Source organism: Prionailurus viverrinus, chromosome E1, assembly GCF_022837055.1.
Source record: "Prionailurus viverrinus isolate Anna chromosome E1, UM_Priviv_1.0, whole genome shotgun sequence".
Taxonomy (NCBI): domain Eukaryota; kingdom Metazoa; phylum Chordata; class Mammalia; order Carnivora; family Felidae; genus Prionailurus; species Prionailurus viverrinus.
Window position 1 is genome coordinate 46,414,502 of NC_062574.1, and position 16,012 is coordinate 46,430,513.

General features: G+C 54.1%; 1 protein-coding gene across 8 annotated transcripts in view; it reads left to right on the plus strand.

The window, feature by feature from the left end:
- Positions 1-3,505: 3,505 nt before the first annotated feature.
- Positions 3,506-16,012, plus strand: part of CD300A (CD300a molecule) — a 36,610-nt gene continuing 24,103 nt past the window's right edge. Inside the window, exons 1-5 of one of the 8 annotated variants that reach the window (XM_047833285.1) lie at positions 3,509-3,737; positions 12,161-12,276; positions 12,888-13,033; positions 13,692-13,801; positions 14,872-15,078. In XM_047833285.1, the coding sequence (XP_047689241.1) occupies positions 15,018-15,078 (61 nt within the window). In that variant the 5' untranslated portion in view covers positions 3,509-3,737; positions 12,161-12,276; positions 12,888-13,033; positions 13,692-13,801; positions 14,872-15,017. Of the gene's footprint in view, positions 3,738-12,160; positions 12,277-12,887; positions 13,034-13,691; positions 15,079-16,012 lie in introns of all 8 variants that reach the window. The other 7 variants (XM_047833289.1, XM_047833283.1, XM_047833288.1 and 4 more) reach the window with 7 other exon arrangements.

Sequence of the window (16,012 nt, forward strand, 5' to 3'; positions counted from 1 at the left end):
GCCCAGGCAAGTAGGTCTTTGTCCCCACGAGGCGGAATCCCTTCCGGGAGGAGCGCTGGGCTCATTACCTTTGCATTGCGGGGTGCGATGGGGCCCCGCGCACTGGGAGCACCATCGCGGCCTCGGGGCTGCCTCCAGAACAGAGTTTCTGAGCCTCAAACCACTGACATTGGGCCCGGATCGTTCTTTTGTGGTGGGTGCTGCCCTGTGCATTGTAGGATGCTAGCATCCCTGGCCTCCACCTGCCAGATACTCAGTATCATCACCATCCCCCTAGTTGTGACAACCAAAAATATCCCCAGACATCGCCCAGTGTCACCTGGGGGCACACTGGCTTGGGTTGAGAAACACTCCCCTGGGGTATTACAGTGGCCATGGAACATGCTGCCCACAGAGCAGGGGGTCCTGAGCCGGGACTTCTGCCAGCGGGGACTCTGGGACAGGATTCCTGGATCCCCTTCTCCACGAGGGTTTACAGATGCCTGTGGCCAACCTAGGGACTGTGACCGCTGGCCTGACAGCATTTGGGCAGCATGGTGACCAGCCTGCTCCTCTCGCTGTGCAAACACCTTCTGGCCCCTGCCCTGATGTGAGTGCTGGCAGAGACCAGGGACAGAGAAACTCGGTGAACTTGGGTGTTCCTCTGTAGCAGCCGGTATTTGGGCACCAGAAAGAGACAGGGTGTGTCTGTGTCAGTCAGGCAGCCTCAGGGGTTGGTGGAGAGGAGGTGGGGGAGGGGACGCAGTGGGCTGAGGCCACCAACTGAGCCCAGGGGCTGTCAGGTCTGAGGGTTAGGGGAGCATCCTGGTCAGCTGGGGTTCAGATGTGGACTCTTGGGGGCCGACCAGATGTGGCAGGGCTCAGTCTCTCTTTCCACAAGGGAGGCAAAAACCGGGCACTCTCTCTCTCTCTCTTTCTCACACACACACACACACACACACACACACAAGCATACATGTGCACACACATGGAGGTTGGGGGGCCAGGTAGGGGAGCAGGGTTTTAAAGGACAGAAATAAATCAGTCCCAGCTGGAGAAGATTCGTTCTGTTCCTTAACCAGGGCTGTTTGGGGGTGGTCATCAAAATGGCCTCAACATCAAGATGTTGGCATCAGATTCCAGCAGCATCTGCCCCCCATCCCCCACGCAAAGTAGAGTTTCCAAAAGAATCCAATCCCATACTTAGAGGGGAAGGTTTTAACAGTGGCCCCTCCTCATAGAGATTCATATCTACCTGTATTTGCACAAAGAGTCAGGGGCGCCTGGGTGGCTCAGTGGGTTAAGAGTCCGACTCTTGGTTTCAGCTGACAGCGCGGAGCCTGCTTGGGATTCTGTCTCTCTGCCCCTCTCTCTGTTCCTCCCTTGCTCATGCTGTCTCTCAAAATAAATAAATAAACTTTAAAAACAAAACAGAGAGTCACAAGTCCCCAGACCAGTGTAAGGTGGAGGGGGTGGGTCACCGGGGCCAGGCTCCTGAAGGTCAGGAGAACTTTTGACTGTTTTCTTGCTCCCTCCTTCTATCCCTCCCTCCTTCCCCTTCCTCTTTCCTTCTCCATGAAAATAAATTGTGTATGTTTAAAAAAATTGATCTGAGGGGCGCCTGGGTGGCGTAGTGGGTTAAGTGTCCGACTTCAGCCAGGTCACGATCTCGCGGTCCGTGAGTTTGAGCCCCGCGTCGGGCTCTGGGCTGATGGCTCGGAGCCTGGAGCCTGTTTCCGATTCTGTGTCCCCCTCTCTCTCTGCCCCTCGCCCGTTCATGCTCTGTCTCTCTCTGTCCCAAAAATAAATAAACGTTGAAAAAAAAATTAAAAAAAAAATTGATCTGAGAAAAGAAAAGGAACCCCAAGGTGAGCTCACCTTGTAGAGCCCACCCACTGGTATTGTCAGTGCTCACCCTTCACAACCGCCAGACCTCAGCGGTCCTTGGCCGCACCTCTCACGCCCCGCCCTCCGAGAAAAATAGGCAGCTTTCACCCTGCCTCTGTTTTTTTTTCTTTTTTTTTTTTTTCCAGAGCATTCTCCCCTTGGGAGGACTTTTGAGGAGGTTGTAGATGGAGGGCCCGGTAAGGCAGAGTGTGTTCATGGCATGTAGGTGCATGGGACCCCCCCCTCCACGCCCACTCCCCACCCCAACCTTGCTCAGTAGCTGCAGTTCTGAGGACACTGAGTTAGATTTGCAGAGAATACAGATGTGGGAATGACTTCTGACTCATTCATTCGCTCATCAGTCCTTCCTCAATATTTATTAAAGGCTGCTCCCTGCCATCACGCTCATGAACGTCAGGTCCCACCTTGAACTCCGGCACACAGTTCTCCCTCCTCCTCGGGGATCCTGTGAACCCCACCTCCCGGGGCACTTCAGCCACACGCCTGCCCCAGGGATCTCTGGGAGGGGCTGTCCACCCTCTGCGTGAATTCTGCAGCTACTTTACTATCTCATCAGGTGCCGTCTTGTTCTCAGGCTGCGAGGACAAAGCCACACCCTGTGTGTGCAAGTATCTGTGTACCCATGTTGGGAGATGGGGGCTCACGTGGGAGAGGCTGTGTCTCAGATCCCAGGGTGGAGTGGAGGGGGTGGCCTGAGCTGGTGAGCATCTCTCCCTTGGTCAGGGTCATGGAAGTTAGGAGGCGAAGTCTGAGTCATCAGAAGGTCCCTTCCCCTTACGGACGAGTGGGCAGGGAACCTGGTGTATCTGTGCGGGCCATCTAACAAGGCATCACAGACCCAGTGGTTTACACAACAGAAATGTGTTCTGTCCTCTCGGTTCTGGAGTCTGGAGGTCCGAAATCAAGGTGTCAGCAGAGTTGGCTCCTTCCGAGGCTCCCCAAATGAAGGGTCCGTCCCGGAGTCTTTCCTGAGCTTGCAGATGGCCGTCTTGTCCCTGTGGCTCTTCACGTTATCTTTCCTCTATGTGTGTCTCTGTGTCCAAATGTCCCCTTTTTATAAGGACACCAGTCATACTGGATTAAGTCCTGCCCTAATGACCTCACTGTACCTTATTCCTGTAAAGACCCCCATCTCCAAATCAGGTCCCATTCTGAGGTACTAGGACTTCACCATAAGGAATGGGGTTGGGAGGGAATTCGGCCCCTAACAGCCAGGGGTTCTTGGGTGAGGTGGAAAGGGGGTGGGCCTGTCGGCGCAGACAGTAACCAAGGCCACTTGAGGAATGCAGAGGGCCCTGGGGAGAGGCCGTGGAGCGTATCATTCACAAACGCAGTCTTGGTTCTCTTGGGCGGACGATGGGGCACCCCCACACGGGGGCTGAGTCTCCCTGGCACCAGGTTGAGATTCTTCCCCACCCCTAGGAAAGCAGATGGCATTAATAAGCAGCGACAACTATCTGTTGTCCATGGGCCAAGAACATTGAGATCCGTGTGCCCCCTTCCCAGATATGGGCTACAGATCTGGGTCAAGGGTGGGCGGGCAAGGAGCAAACGGGGAGAGTGAAGTCCCTCTGTTTAGACAGTGTGCTTTCTTGTCTTTCATGTTTCAATAAAAGCATCTGTCCCCCAGCATCCCAGATGAGGCAACAGAGCTGTGATTGGATGTCACCATGGGCCCACAGTCGTCCCCTAGGGAAGCCATAAAAGCCATGAGCACCTGCCCACCTCGGGGCACAGAGACACCGCTGCCTCAGCCACCCCCAGGAGTGAGCAGCACCAGCCCGTCTGGGCCCAAGACCACCTGGGAGGAGGTTGGAGAATCCCGTCTTCCTAGGACACACGAGCCGGAGGTAACACCCAAATGCAGTGTCGTGTTCCCACTGGAGGGCAAGAGGGACAGCTACTCCTGACTGGTTTCTGGCTCATCGGGGTCCTCAAGGAAGTTCAGCCTTGCAGGGTGGGAGGGAGGTCCCCCACCCCGGCATTCCCGGGTACCAGACGCCAAGGAAATGCCTTTTCAGGTGGCCATCCTGCCTCGGCTGTCCCATGACCAGGGAAGGTTTTCTGACCACCCTTCGGCTGGCCAGGAGGGGGGGACCTGGGAACAGAGTCAGGGCTTCTTGGAAGAATCTTGACATTAATCCTAGAAGTTCTGCGTTTTATCTTTTGTTGTTGTTGTTGTTGTTGTTTCCTCCCTGTGTTTTATCTTTCTGAGGGTCATTCCTTTAGGACCTTCCTCCACGTGCAGATTTTAAATCTTGAAATCCTTAGAGAGGCCCTAACCTCGTCATCTCCACCTTCTCTCCTGGGCTTTACTTCTCCTTCACTGGGGTCTCCCAGTCCCTCCTCCCAACCCACAGTCGGCGACGGGGGGACCCGCCAGGCTGTAAACCGGGATCCTGCCGGCCACAACCTCATCCGTGACACAGAGGTGGCCTGAGCCATCCCATCCTGTGCTGGAACTATTCTTTTTTTTTTCTTTTAAGTTTTAAAAAAAAGCTTAAAAAATTAATTTATTTTGAAAGAGAGACAGAGAGAGAAAGTGCATGTGAATGGGGGAGGGGCAGAGAGAGAGAGAGGGAGAGAGAGAATCCCAAGAAGGCTCCATGCTGCCAGCCCAGAGCCCAAGGGACCGGGGTGGGGTTGGGGGTGGGGGGGTGGGGGGGTGGGGGGGGTGGGGAGGGAGCTCAAAGTCATGAAACTATAAGATCATGACTTGAGCCAAAACCAAGAGTTGGAAGCTGAACTGACTGAATCACTCAGACCCCCCTTCCTTCCCTCCCTCCTTCCCTCCCTCCTTCCTTCCCTCCTTCCTTCCTTCCTTCCTTCCTCCCTCCCTCCTTCTTTCTTCCTTCCTTCCTTCTCTCTCTTCCTTCATCCCTCCCTCCCTCTTTCTTTCTTTCTTTCTTTCTTTCTTTTCTTTCTTTCTCCTCCCTCCCTCCCTCTCTCTTCTTTCTTTCTTTCTTTCTTTCTTTCTTTCTTTCTTTCTCTCCTTCTTTCTCTCCTTCTTTAAAAATTTTCCCTGAACTATTCATAACACAGCTTTGAAAGGATCTGGACTGCCACAACCATTAGATACCTTTCTGTTGCTCACACGATGCTTTAACAAATACTTCTGATGCTCAAGGATGTAGAGGCACAGTGAGTGCAGCAGGGAACTCTTCACCAGGACTCCAAGGCCCTCCTTCTGGATAGGACATATCCCCGACCTCTTCTGGGAGCCAAGGGAAATCCAGAGGCTGTCTGGGAGAAGCTGTAGGGCTTCCTGTCTCTGTACGCTGCACACGTTCATGCCAGAGAGCTCTTTAAGTCCACTTGCACTGGCTTATGTCATTCAGCAAATATTATGGAGCTGGCTGGGAAGTGCAAGGCACAGTCCTGTCCTGTCCTGTCCTGTCCTAATCTAGTTTAGCCTATCCCCCCGCCTCTGAGCACAAGTAGAATCCCAAGCATCCCCAATTCTGCATGGTAGAGCTTCCTAATCTTGTTTGATTGTAGGTATCATCTTGGGCAGCTTGTTGAAATGACAGATTCCCAGTCCCAGCCTTGGAGAATCTGGATGCAGGAGGTCTGAGATGAGCCCCAGAAATCTGTATTCCTAACTGGGACCCCAGTGGCTGTGACAGTTAACCAAGCCTGGGGCCCTGTGGTGGAAACCCAGATAAGCTATATACTGTCCCCACTCCTGACTCCCCTGAGGGTCCTGTGAAAGCTGCTTGGGAGCGTTGGGACAGCTGGGTGACTGGCCCACAGTGCGGGGAAACTTGCAATCACCTGGTCACCCTTTGGGGACTGCCTTGGGGGGCAGGGTGTGTGAGGTAGAAAGGGGAGGAGCCAGATGACCTAAGGCCTGTTGTCCCATGGACTGAGGCTCTCTTTGGGGTCAGGCTGGACATCCTTCTGGAATTTTCAAGGACTCTTCATCCTTCTCCCAGAATTCTTGGAGGACAGAAATCAAACGGGACTGACTGATGTGGGCAAGGTCACAGAGCTGGGATCCAGGACCCCCAGGCCACTTGTCTGCACTGTTTTCTTGTGTCTGATAGAAGGGAGAGGCCCTTTCCCACCTTGGCCACTGGGATTTTTGCCTTGACTTGAGTATCACTTCTACCTTTTAAGGCAATTCTTTGTTTTCCTGTCTTTTTTTATGTGCTACCCACCAAACTCTGAACTCCCCAGAAAGGAGAATTATCATGGTTTTAACTTCTTGTCCCTATCTTCGGGACCAGCGCTTTGTACAATGTAGGTAGTCCTTAAGTAGCTGTCAAATAAACCAATAAACTGGGCATAGAGTGCCCTCTGGTGGATTCAGAAGCATGGCTGTGTCTCAGATCTTGGCTGGAACAGTCAACCTGAAGGGACATGTCCTACCCCTCTGTAGAAGAGTGAGGACCAGGAAGGCTGTTCTGTTGGCTTTGGATATTAAGGAAGAGGCACAGGCTGAGGCTCACTTCACTCCCCCCCGCCCCCCTCCCCAACACAGCAGGATGATGGTGATGTGATAAAGCCAGTGTAGACAGCAACCTCAAAACTTTATGGAGCGTGGACACTGGGGAGTAGTGCCATCATTGTCCCCGTCTTACATACAGGTGGACAAGCTGAGGCTCAGAGAGGTTAATAACTCAGCCAAGATCACACAGCTTGTCAGTGGCAGGACTGAGATTCAAAGTCAGGCCGTGAGACCCAGAGTCCCTGCTCGTCGTCGTCACTGTCGGTCAGCATCCATTTACTTTCAGAGCCAACTCTGTGGGTCTGATCTTGCGGAAGGGTTGGGGCTGGGACACCAGATCCCACAGCCTTGGGGCTTTGTTGTTATGTCGAGTTCCCTTGTGCAAACGCCCTGTCTGTGGAGAGAGTTTTGGTGATCCAGGGGTTAGAGAGTGGCTCCCTGAAATCAAATGCTCAGCTGATTTCTGTGTTACAACTCTGCTCCTGGGTGCGTCCAGGGTTTGTCTTAAATTTCTTGCTCTGTCCTGCAGCATCCCACCTCCCATACCCTCCCTCTTCCTCAGCGCGTGCAGGCAGTCCCAGGGCTCTGCTCAAATCAACTGAGTCAGAACCTCAAGATGCACCTGGGTGGGGAAAAGGGGAAGGAGATTGGAAAGGTGGCCCGGGCATGGGTATTTTTTTAAAAAGCTCCCCAGGCGAGTCTGATGTTCATCCACGGTTGAGAACCCCAGCTTTTGCATAAACCAATGCGGTCTGTAGGGCTGGAAAGCTGTCTCAGGATTACACCTCTTTCTGCTTCACTGACGGGCCCCCCAAGCGCTGTTTCTTCCACATCCCATCCCCTCCCTGCACGGACAGGCTCATGCACTCGGACCCCTGAAGCCGCCCACCGCAAAAGCCAAGCTTCCTATTTTCTAGAGCTGGAAACTCTGCAGCACTGAAGGTCTCATCTTGGGTCTCTTCCTCAACTGTGGCCAAAACACACATTCAGAAGGGAGTTCCTGTCAGCAGGGAGCCTTAGGGTACGTGGGCCTTGACCTCAGAGCTTTACGGTAGAGGGCAGGGAGGTTGATTCCTTCCGGCCTCTGCCTTCTCAGTCCCAGAGGTGAGGCTGCTGCCCTCCCCCACCTGCAGCCTCAGCCCTGCCCCTCTTCTATAACCAGCCTACTCAACCTAACAGGCAGCTGGGCAGTCCCAGGTGAGCCTCAGTTGACCGTCTGGTTGGGCATCTGAGCGTCCCCTGGGTCTCACTGGCTGGGAACCAGGCACCCGAGAGACCCCAGAGCCTGAGTTCCAGCGTCCCCCAGCCCTCCTGTGCGGCCTGGTCTGAGAGCTGGGCTCTCTGTCTGTTCCCTTCTCCATACTTCTCCCCCTCCTCCCTTCCCCTGTCCCTCCTCCACCACAGAGGGACCCCCCGCCTCTCAGAAGCCCCCACACTTTCTTTCTAAGGGGCTGGAGCCTTCCCCTCGCTCCTGGTCTATTGGCTGGAGGATCTGGAAGGATCAATGCCACACGCCTGGATGTGTGCACGGAAACCTCTCCACTTCCTGGTTTGCAGAGATAGGAACAACGTTACCGTCCAAGAAAGCCGACAGTTCTAACCACCACCCCTGGGTGGCGATAAGGGCTGCTAGGCCCGTCAGTTCTGAATTTACCTGGGTTCTAGGGAGAGCAACTTCTCTATTGGAAGCAGACTGCACTGCCTCTGGCCTGCTGGGACCCGCTGCCTGATTTGTGTTCCCTAGTTCCAGCCACCTTGGGAATTAGGACCAGGACTGTTGGACTTCCCTGGTCCAACAGCCTGCCTGCTCTAAGGCCAGGTTTGGCCTTCGGACCTACCCCAGCCCTACTCTCTCCAGCCCGTGCTCACTCCCTGCCCCACTACCTCATTCTCTAGGGCCCTCATGTGTCCCCAGGGGCCAACCAGAGATAGAACAGACAGGCAGGGCCGGGCTGGGATAGAGCCAAGGTGCAGCCAGTGGTGGGTGGTGGGGGGGAGGTGGGTGCAGTCAGGAGTGGAAGCATGGAAGGTGTCGGGATTCAGGGTGCAATGGAGCCAGATAGGAATGAATTGGGCATACCAGAGGCCAGGCCAGGGCAGCGGATCTTGCCTTCAGCACTGCTGACAAGCGGCCCGGCCACTACTCCACATGGTTCCTCACTTCCTTGGGAGAGATAGAGACACCCACTCCCTCTTCTGGAAGTTTTTGGCTACTTTGGTACTTGATTCTGTTAGCAGCCTTCCCTGTTTCCTTTCACTTTACAGGAAGGAGGGAACCAGCTCTTTGAAATGCTAACATATGATCAGCACCAGGAAGGATCTGAGGGAGATTGGGGCAGATGAGGGAATAAAAATCAAGAAGAAGGACATACACAGGTCAAGATGGGGGTGGGGAGGTGGTGGACAGAAGGCCTGTGGGCTCATAGCCACAACGGGCTTTAAATTTGTTTTTTAAAAATTTAGGTATCATGCTGTAACATTTACTCATTTGATATGTGTGCTTCAATAATTATTAGTAAATTTACAGTTGTACGACCATTACCAGAACCCAATTTTGTTAGAGCATTTCTTCAAACTTAGGATTGACATTATTCCTTTTTTTTTAATAGGAAATTTATTGTCAAATTGGTTTCCATACAACACCCAGTGCTCATCCCAACAGGTGCCCTCCTCAATACCCATCACCCACCCACCCCTCCCTCCCAACCCCCATCAACCCTCAGTTTATTCTCAGTTTTTAAGACTCCTCCTGGTTTGCCTCCTTCCCTCTCTATAATTTTTCCCCCTTCCCCTCCCCCATGGTCTTCTGCTAAGTTTCTCAGGATCCACGTAAGAGTGAAAACATATGGTATCTGTCTTTCTCTGTATGACTTATTTCACTTAGCAGAACACTCTCCAGTTCCATCCACGTTGCTATAAAAGGCCAGATTTCATTCTTTCTCATTGCCAAGTAGTATTCCATTGTGTATCTAAACCACAATTTCTTTATCCATTCATCAGTTGATGGACATTTAGGCTCTTTCCATAATTGGGCTATTGTTGAAAGTGCTGCTATAAACATTGGGGTACAAGTGCCCCTATGCATCAGTACTCCTGTATCCCTTGGGTAAATTCCTAGCAGTGCTATTGCTGGGTCATAGGTTAGATCTATTTTAATTTTTTGAGGAACCTCCACACTGTTTTCCAGAGCAGCTGCACCAGTTTGCATTCCTACCAACAGTGCAAGAGGGTTCCCGTTTCTCCACATCCTTGCCAGCAACTATAGTCTCCTGATTTATTCATTTTAGCCACTCTGACTGGAGTGAGGTGGTATGTGAGTGTGGTTTTGATTTGTATTTCCCTGATGAGGAGCGATGTTGAGCATCTTTTCATGTGCCTGTTGGCCATCTGGATAGGATTGACATTATTCCTAAGTGAGTTGGTTCCTTTCAAAAAAATTTTTAAACGGTTATTCATTTTTGAGAGAGAGAGAGAGAGAGAGAGAGTATGTGTGAGTAAGAAAGGGGCAGAAAGAGAGGGAGACAGAGAATCCGAGGCAGGCTTCATGCTTTTAGTACAAAGACCCACACGGGGCTCAAACCCACAAACCGTGGGATCATGACCTGAGCCGAAGTTGGACACTCAACTGAGCCACCCAGACGCCCCGAAGTTCTATATGGTCAATTCTTCTTCTTCTTCTTCTTCTTCTTCTTTTTTTTTTTTTTTGAGAAAGAGAGGGCACAAGTGAGCGAGGAGCAGAGAAACAGAGGGAGAGGGAGAGAAGTGGGGTTCACCTGAAGCAGGGCTCAAGCTAAGTGAGTTGGTTCTTAAAGTCACAGTTTATGGGACATCCCCTGCTGGGAAGGAGAGAAGGTATCTTTCCCATTGCTCTGCACCTGGGTCCCACCGCCAGCCCACACTGTGAGTTAATATTTTTATAAACCTCATAATTGAGGAACAGTTCAATTTCTTGCCGCGTGTGTGTGCGCATGTGTGTGCACGTGTGCGTGTGCGTGTGCTGCATGTCAAAAGCCTCGAATTGTTAAATGTCTAATTTTCTTTAATCCTCTTTTGGACTCTCTTCATTTTGTAATATACTAAGTGACTCAGAAAATGGAAATGGCCAGACCTCTCTGGCTCTCAGGGAGGCACAGAAAACCTGAAAGAAATTAAAAAGAACACACGAGACGCAGGCAAGTTGAGGCAACACATTTGGCTTCACCTCTGCGGACGGGCGGCGCGTGTAACACTCACCTGCTGTGTCAGAATAGGCGTGGCCGTGTCTATAGCTCGCACTCACCCACGGCAAGGTGCCATGAGCTCTGGGCTGGCCTGAGGTGGCCCTTTGAAACACACACATTCTACCAGCTTCTAGAAATGCCTGAGGGAAGGCTGCTGTGTGATGGACAGATGAGCTGGGCGGCAGCAGTGGGGTGGGGGGAGTGGAGCGGTCAAGGTGGTTACAGGGGTATGTGTGCATGTGTTTGAGGAAGCGTCTGACCTTCCTGAGTTGGGGTTATTCCCAGAGTGTCAGACACTCAGATATTCAAGCTCGAGGCCAAATGTGCCCCCTCCCAAGCCAATTTTAGAAGTTTCTGGATGGATGGTTTGCAGGTTCATCCCACCCCCACCCACCCCCTGTCAGCGCAGGGGCAAGAGCCCCCAGAGACTGTTTTAGGTTCGTCTGGTGTCATTCCACATGGAAAGAGGCCTGGGGCTGCTCTTGGGAGAGGAAGGAAGAAGAAGCAGAAGGTGGTGATGGGTAGGGGGGAGGCCGGGGGAGTGAGGACTCGGGGGCCCAACATCCTCTTCCCCATTTACACTCCTGGGTCAGCAGTTTGGTGCCCTCCACTGCCTTCTAGAACTCACTCTCCCCCTGCCCCGAGCAGTTACCCACTCGACAGGTGTAGTATGGCCCACAGAGCTTGGGGTTATTGCACCCACCTCCCAGGTTATCAGCTGTGATTCAGGAGACACACGAGGCCGGTGCTGGGGGAGGCTGCCCCTACCCACCCGCCAGCTTTGTGTGTCCCTGGGGGGGTTGGCAGAGGACGGGCACAGAGCCCTGGATGCTGCCCCTGTCTTCCCTGCCCGGTGTGCAGGCTGCTGGCCTCTGCTTGCACCTAGTTTCTGTTGAGCAGTAGTTTAGGGTAAGGGCACAAGACTTAAGTGCTCAGTTGGATGGATGATCACATGCTCACACCGTTTTAAGCTCTAGCCCTTTCTTCTTCCTGAGGATGGAGTTTGGCAAGAGGATGAGAGGGGCCCTGCTGCCCTGGCCTCCCTGTTACCTGTCCCCAGATCTGGTTTCCCTTCCCTGGGCAACATGGTGGGCACATGAACCTGGGGCTGCGGGGGCCCTGCTTCCATGGAGTCTTACCATGGGAAGGGAGGCATTCAGTGTCACCCCAGCGTGGGTGAGCAAACCCAGAACCAGACTTTGCAGGGGCCGGGGATGCAGGAGGGGGCTCAGAGGGGCCTGGAGGAGGCAGGGATGTCTTCTGAGGGGATGGCTTGACTGCAGCCTGGAACGATGGAGGAGGTCGAAGATGAAGGAGTGACCCATGTCCCCTCCCGCAGCTGCTGATCCCGTCCCTACGACTGGGACTTTGCGGAGCCCCAGGGCTGCCCTCGGGGCAGAGCCAGGAGCAGGCCCCAGGTAGATGCTCCCGCTGAGCTCTGCAAAACCCTAGGTTGCAGGTGCAGACATTCTCTACAGGTCCAGGCAGCTTTTCTACAGACGACCCTCATGGAGCAGGGGCTCTGTGGCCAGGAAGCCCTCTGGGGGACAGAGAACACTCTCGGGCCTCTGGCCAGCACTGACACTCCTCTGCTCGCCCACAGTTTCCGCTCAGTCTAGACCACAGCATGCCCGGGGCCAAGCAAGAGAGCGTGTTACAGGCCACGACCAGCTGGTGATGGACTGCGACCCTGGGACTGTGGAATGCGCTGGAATATAGGTTGGTCAAGCTGCCTGGGACCCTGGAGGGTCCAGCCATGCTGGAGTAGCTTCCCCTGAGATGGGCAGGAGGAGGAGGCTGGGGTGCGGGCAGTCTCGGGGAGTCCAGCGGAGAAACAGTCCCGGCCAGATTGGGCAACCAGATGTTTCCTTTGCTTCATCCTCCTTCCTGGCCGCCCTGCCCCCACTGCCTCTCATGCACAGTGGTCTGTTTGCCTTGGGGATCCCGAAGACATTGACCCCCTGGAGACAAAGCACTCGTCCCATAGTAGGTGCTGGTTTCTTCTCCCCTCTCATTCCAGGCTCGCCCAACTGTCAGCTCCCTTCCTACCACCAGCCAGTCATGTGGCCACTAACTGCTGTGTGGCCCTCGGTGCCCAGCCCCTTGGCCTGTTGGCCACCCTTGAGGGGTACCCACAGTGGGCGAGGTGCTCCCAGAGACCCCCGTGGGCCTTGAGCTCTGGAGACGAAGAGGCAGACTGATGGGAGCCACGGACTGCCCAAGGGAGAGGGCGGCTCTGAGATTGTGCCCCCTTAGAAAGGGAAGTTCTCCCGAATGGCCCCACAGCTAAACCACCCCCAAATCTTTCCTGGGACCCCTACCGTTCATAGGACTCAGTGCGGAGGCTGCTGCCACTGTGTCTGCCCAGAGAGTGTCCGCTCCTGTCCCCGCTGGCCTCCGAGTGCATGTGTCCATGCTGGGAAGAGGCTCCGAAGCTGATGAGAGGTTCTGTAGCTGCAGGACCCCGCCTGGGAAGGTGGGGGCTCAGGCCTGCGGCTCTCAGCCTTGGTCTTCCCCTAAATCGCGTCTGCTAGTGGTTATCGGTGGTGGGGAAGGCGTCATCTCCCTCATTTTCTAACATCACGTGGCAATTTTGTATCATTTCCTTTCTTCCCTAGCGTTTGCGGACAGGTTGGGGCCAGCAAGGTGGATGTGGCGGGGATCGAGGCCCCTGCCCTTCCTCTTTCAGTAGTCTCGATGTTTCTCTGTGCCCCTCAGAAGAATCACACTCCATAGCTCACAGCCTATTCATGACGCATACATCTTTCTATTGAATCCTATCTTCCTACTGCCTTTCTTTAAAATGTTTTTATGTATTTTTGAGAGAGAGAGATGGGGGGGGGAGACAGTGAGCGTCAGTGGGGGAGGGGCAGAGAGAGAGGGAGACACAGAAGCAGGCTCCAAGCTCTGAGCTGTCAGCACAGAGCCCGATGCGGGGCTCAAACCCACAAGCCATGAGATCATGACCTGAGGTTAATAAGACGCTTCACCAACCAAGCCACCCAGGAGACCCCCCCCCCCCCCGCCTTTCTTTAGGGTAAAGATGTATTCCCTCGGGAAAAAAACCTGACCTAAGGACATTATTAGCTCATTTTTAAGTATTTTTATAATTATTATGCTGTTCATCCCCACAGATTGGCCGTGATCATTGACATTTTGCAGGAGACACAGATTTTTACCAACGGTTGTACCAGCGCTAAGCAGACAAGCCACGGGAGATCCTGGCCTCCTGCTTCTCAGTCTGGTGCGTCCCCCTCTGAACCTTGACATTCAAGACTGTAGCAGTGTCTTTTGGTGGTTGAATTGGAAAATACGCATTTCTGGAGAAACTTTGTGGTTATTAGACCAAGGCAACCACCAAGTATACCTCTCCTACATTTTCATGTTCAGTTCAAGACCTTGATCTTGAATCCTCATGAGCTTCAGCTAGTCTATGACTGCATTGCCATAGACATTCTTCTGATGCCCACCAAACTCTGTGCTTGGAAGCTTCCAGAGGAGAATGGACAAGTTTCCTTGGTTCCTTGTAGCTTCCCAGGGAAGGTGCTCCTGTGGCCAGAAGGGAGGAGGAAAGTGAAAATCCCCAAAGGAGCAGGGAGAGAAAGAAGGGCATTCTTGGGACTCCAGAGATGGCACAGGGCTCCCTGTGGGTGGCACTCAGTGCAGGCTATCAGATGACATGTCACACATTAGGATTGGCTTCCTATGTGCGTGTGGCCATTCTGTGTAAGCTGAGGGCACTTGTCACAGGGTATACAGGTGTGTGTGCGTGTGTGTATTTAGAGTCTGAATTCCACGTGGATCAGGGAAGGAGGGGTCCCTGAAAGCTTGCTAAGTGCCCACTCTGTGCCCAGCCCTGAGCTGGGACCAGCAGGGGCTGCACAGGAAGGAAGGTCACAGCCTGAGGAGACGTTTCTAAGACTGAGAGCCTTTCAGAGACTCTGAGGTCACTGTGCTAGCTTAGGGGTCTGGGCCTTGAGCTGCAGGCTCACGGAAGGGGAGCTCCCTGGGGTGACCTCATCAGGGCTGGAGAAGGATGCTGGCCCTGATTCCTCCCCACTGGGTGCTCGCCTGGACCTGCAAGGAGTTTCTGAGCCCAGCTGGCCTTGTGCTTTTGGGGGTGTGATGGGAGGGGTGGCTCAGGTCTGGGGCGCTGTGGGCGAGTAGGGGTCTCACCCCTGGAAGTATCTGTGGCATCTGTGGCACAGCTGGGATGGGTAGAAGGGTGCATGGTTGTGGTGGGGGGGAGCGGGTCTCAGCCGGTCCCCATCCCCGGTGGCTGTGTTCCCTCTGTGCCCTTCATTTTCTGACCAGCCCTAGGAGCAGAACCTAAAGAAACCGAACAAGGAAGCAGCAGGCGCAAAGAAAAGCAGAAGTGGAAACATTGGAGACTTGACCCTCCTCCTTGAAGGGGCCTGAAGCCGCCTGGCACTGCCGAGGGTGACGTCTGTGCGGAGAAGATGAGGTGGCCGGACCAGGCCGTGTGGCTGCCGTTGGCTCTGCTGCTTCTCTGGGTCCCAGGTGAGGGGCTGCCCGAGGAGGGGGAGGCTCAGCGGTGAGGGAGGCTGTGGGGGACAGGGGAGCACAGGAAGGGGCACTGGGAGAGGGGCACCCTGTGTCCACCACGTAAGATGGATCGTACCCTGGAAACGTGAGACAGGGCATTCACCTGACCTTCCATGAGCCACATTGGGGCGCCCAGAAGGGGCTTTGAGGGCAGTTTCGGATGGATTATTCCAGGAAGAAGGAGGGGCGACCAGGTGGCAGCAGAGCGGGTGGGAGAGCAGCGGACGCTGAGCACACCGAGGGGAGGGGGGTGTGTTTTGTGCAGGTGTGGAGGAGGGGTGACGACTGGCGGGAACACCACCCTCTGGGGTGCACTGAGGTGTGTGTAGCCAGGGCAGCGCGAGGGGCTCAGCGTCCTCAAGGCAGAGAGATGGGGACAGAGGGGAGGGGACGGTGGTGGGGAGGAAGGGGAGGGCAGAGAAGTCACAGGGAGGAGAGCTTCTCCAGGGAGCAGAGGACTTCCCGTTTCCAGGGATCCGGCTTCCATGCCTCTCCGGAGCTCTCTGCACACAGGCACGCACCGCCTAGACAGGTCTGTCCCTGGGGTGCCTAAAATCCTTTTGGTCGTTTTGATTACAAATTGCATGTTTTCTTTGACTCCGTTTGCTAACTGGTTGGCCACGGGGAAGCTCTTCCCTTTGTGTATTAATTTGGCAACGGGTCACCCTCCCACGGCTACTCTGTCCATCACCCTCTGGGGCGTCCTTGTGTTTTCATGGAATCTGCCTGCAGTGGGAGCTCGTGGTTCCTTTTGGATATCCGTTTGTCCCGTTTGTTTCTCTCATCGGCCACAGGCTGGTCCAGCCAGAATGATGTAGTGACCATCCTTGACTTGTCTCTGACGAGGGCAGGTGTCCACTGTTTCCCATTAAGTGTGAAGAAGGCGTCT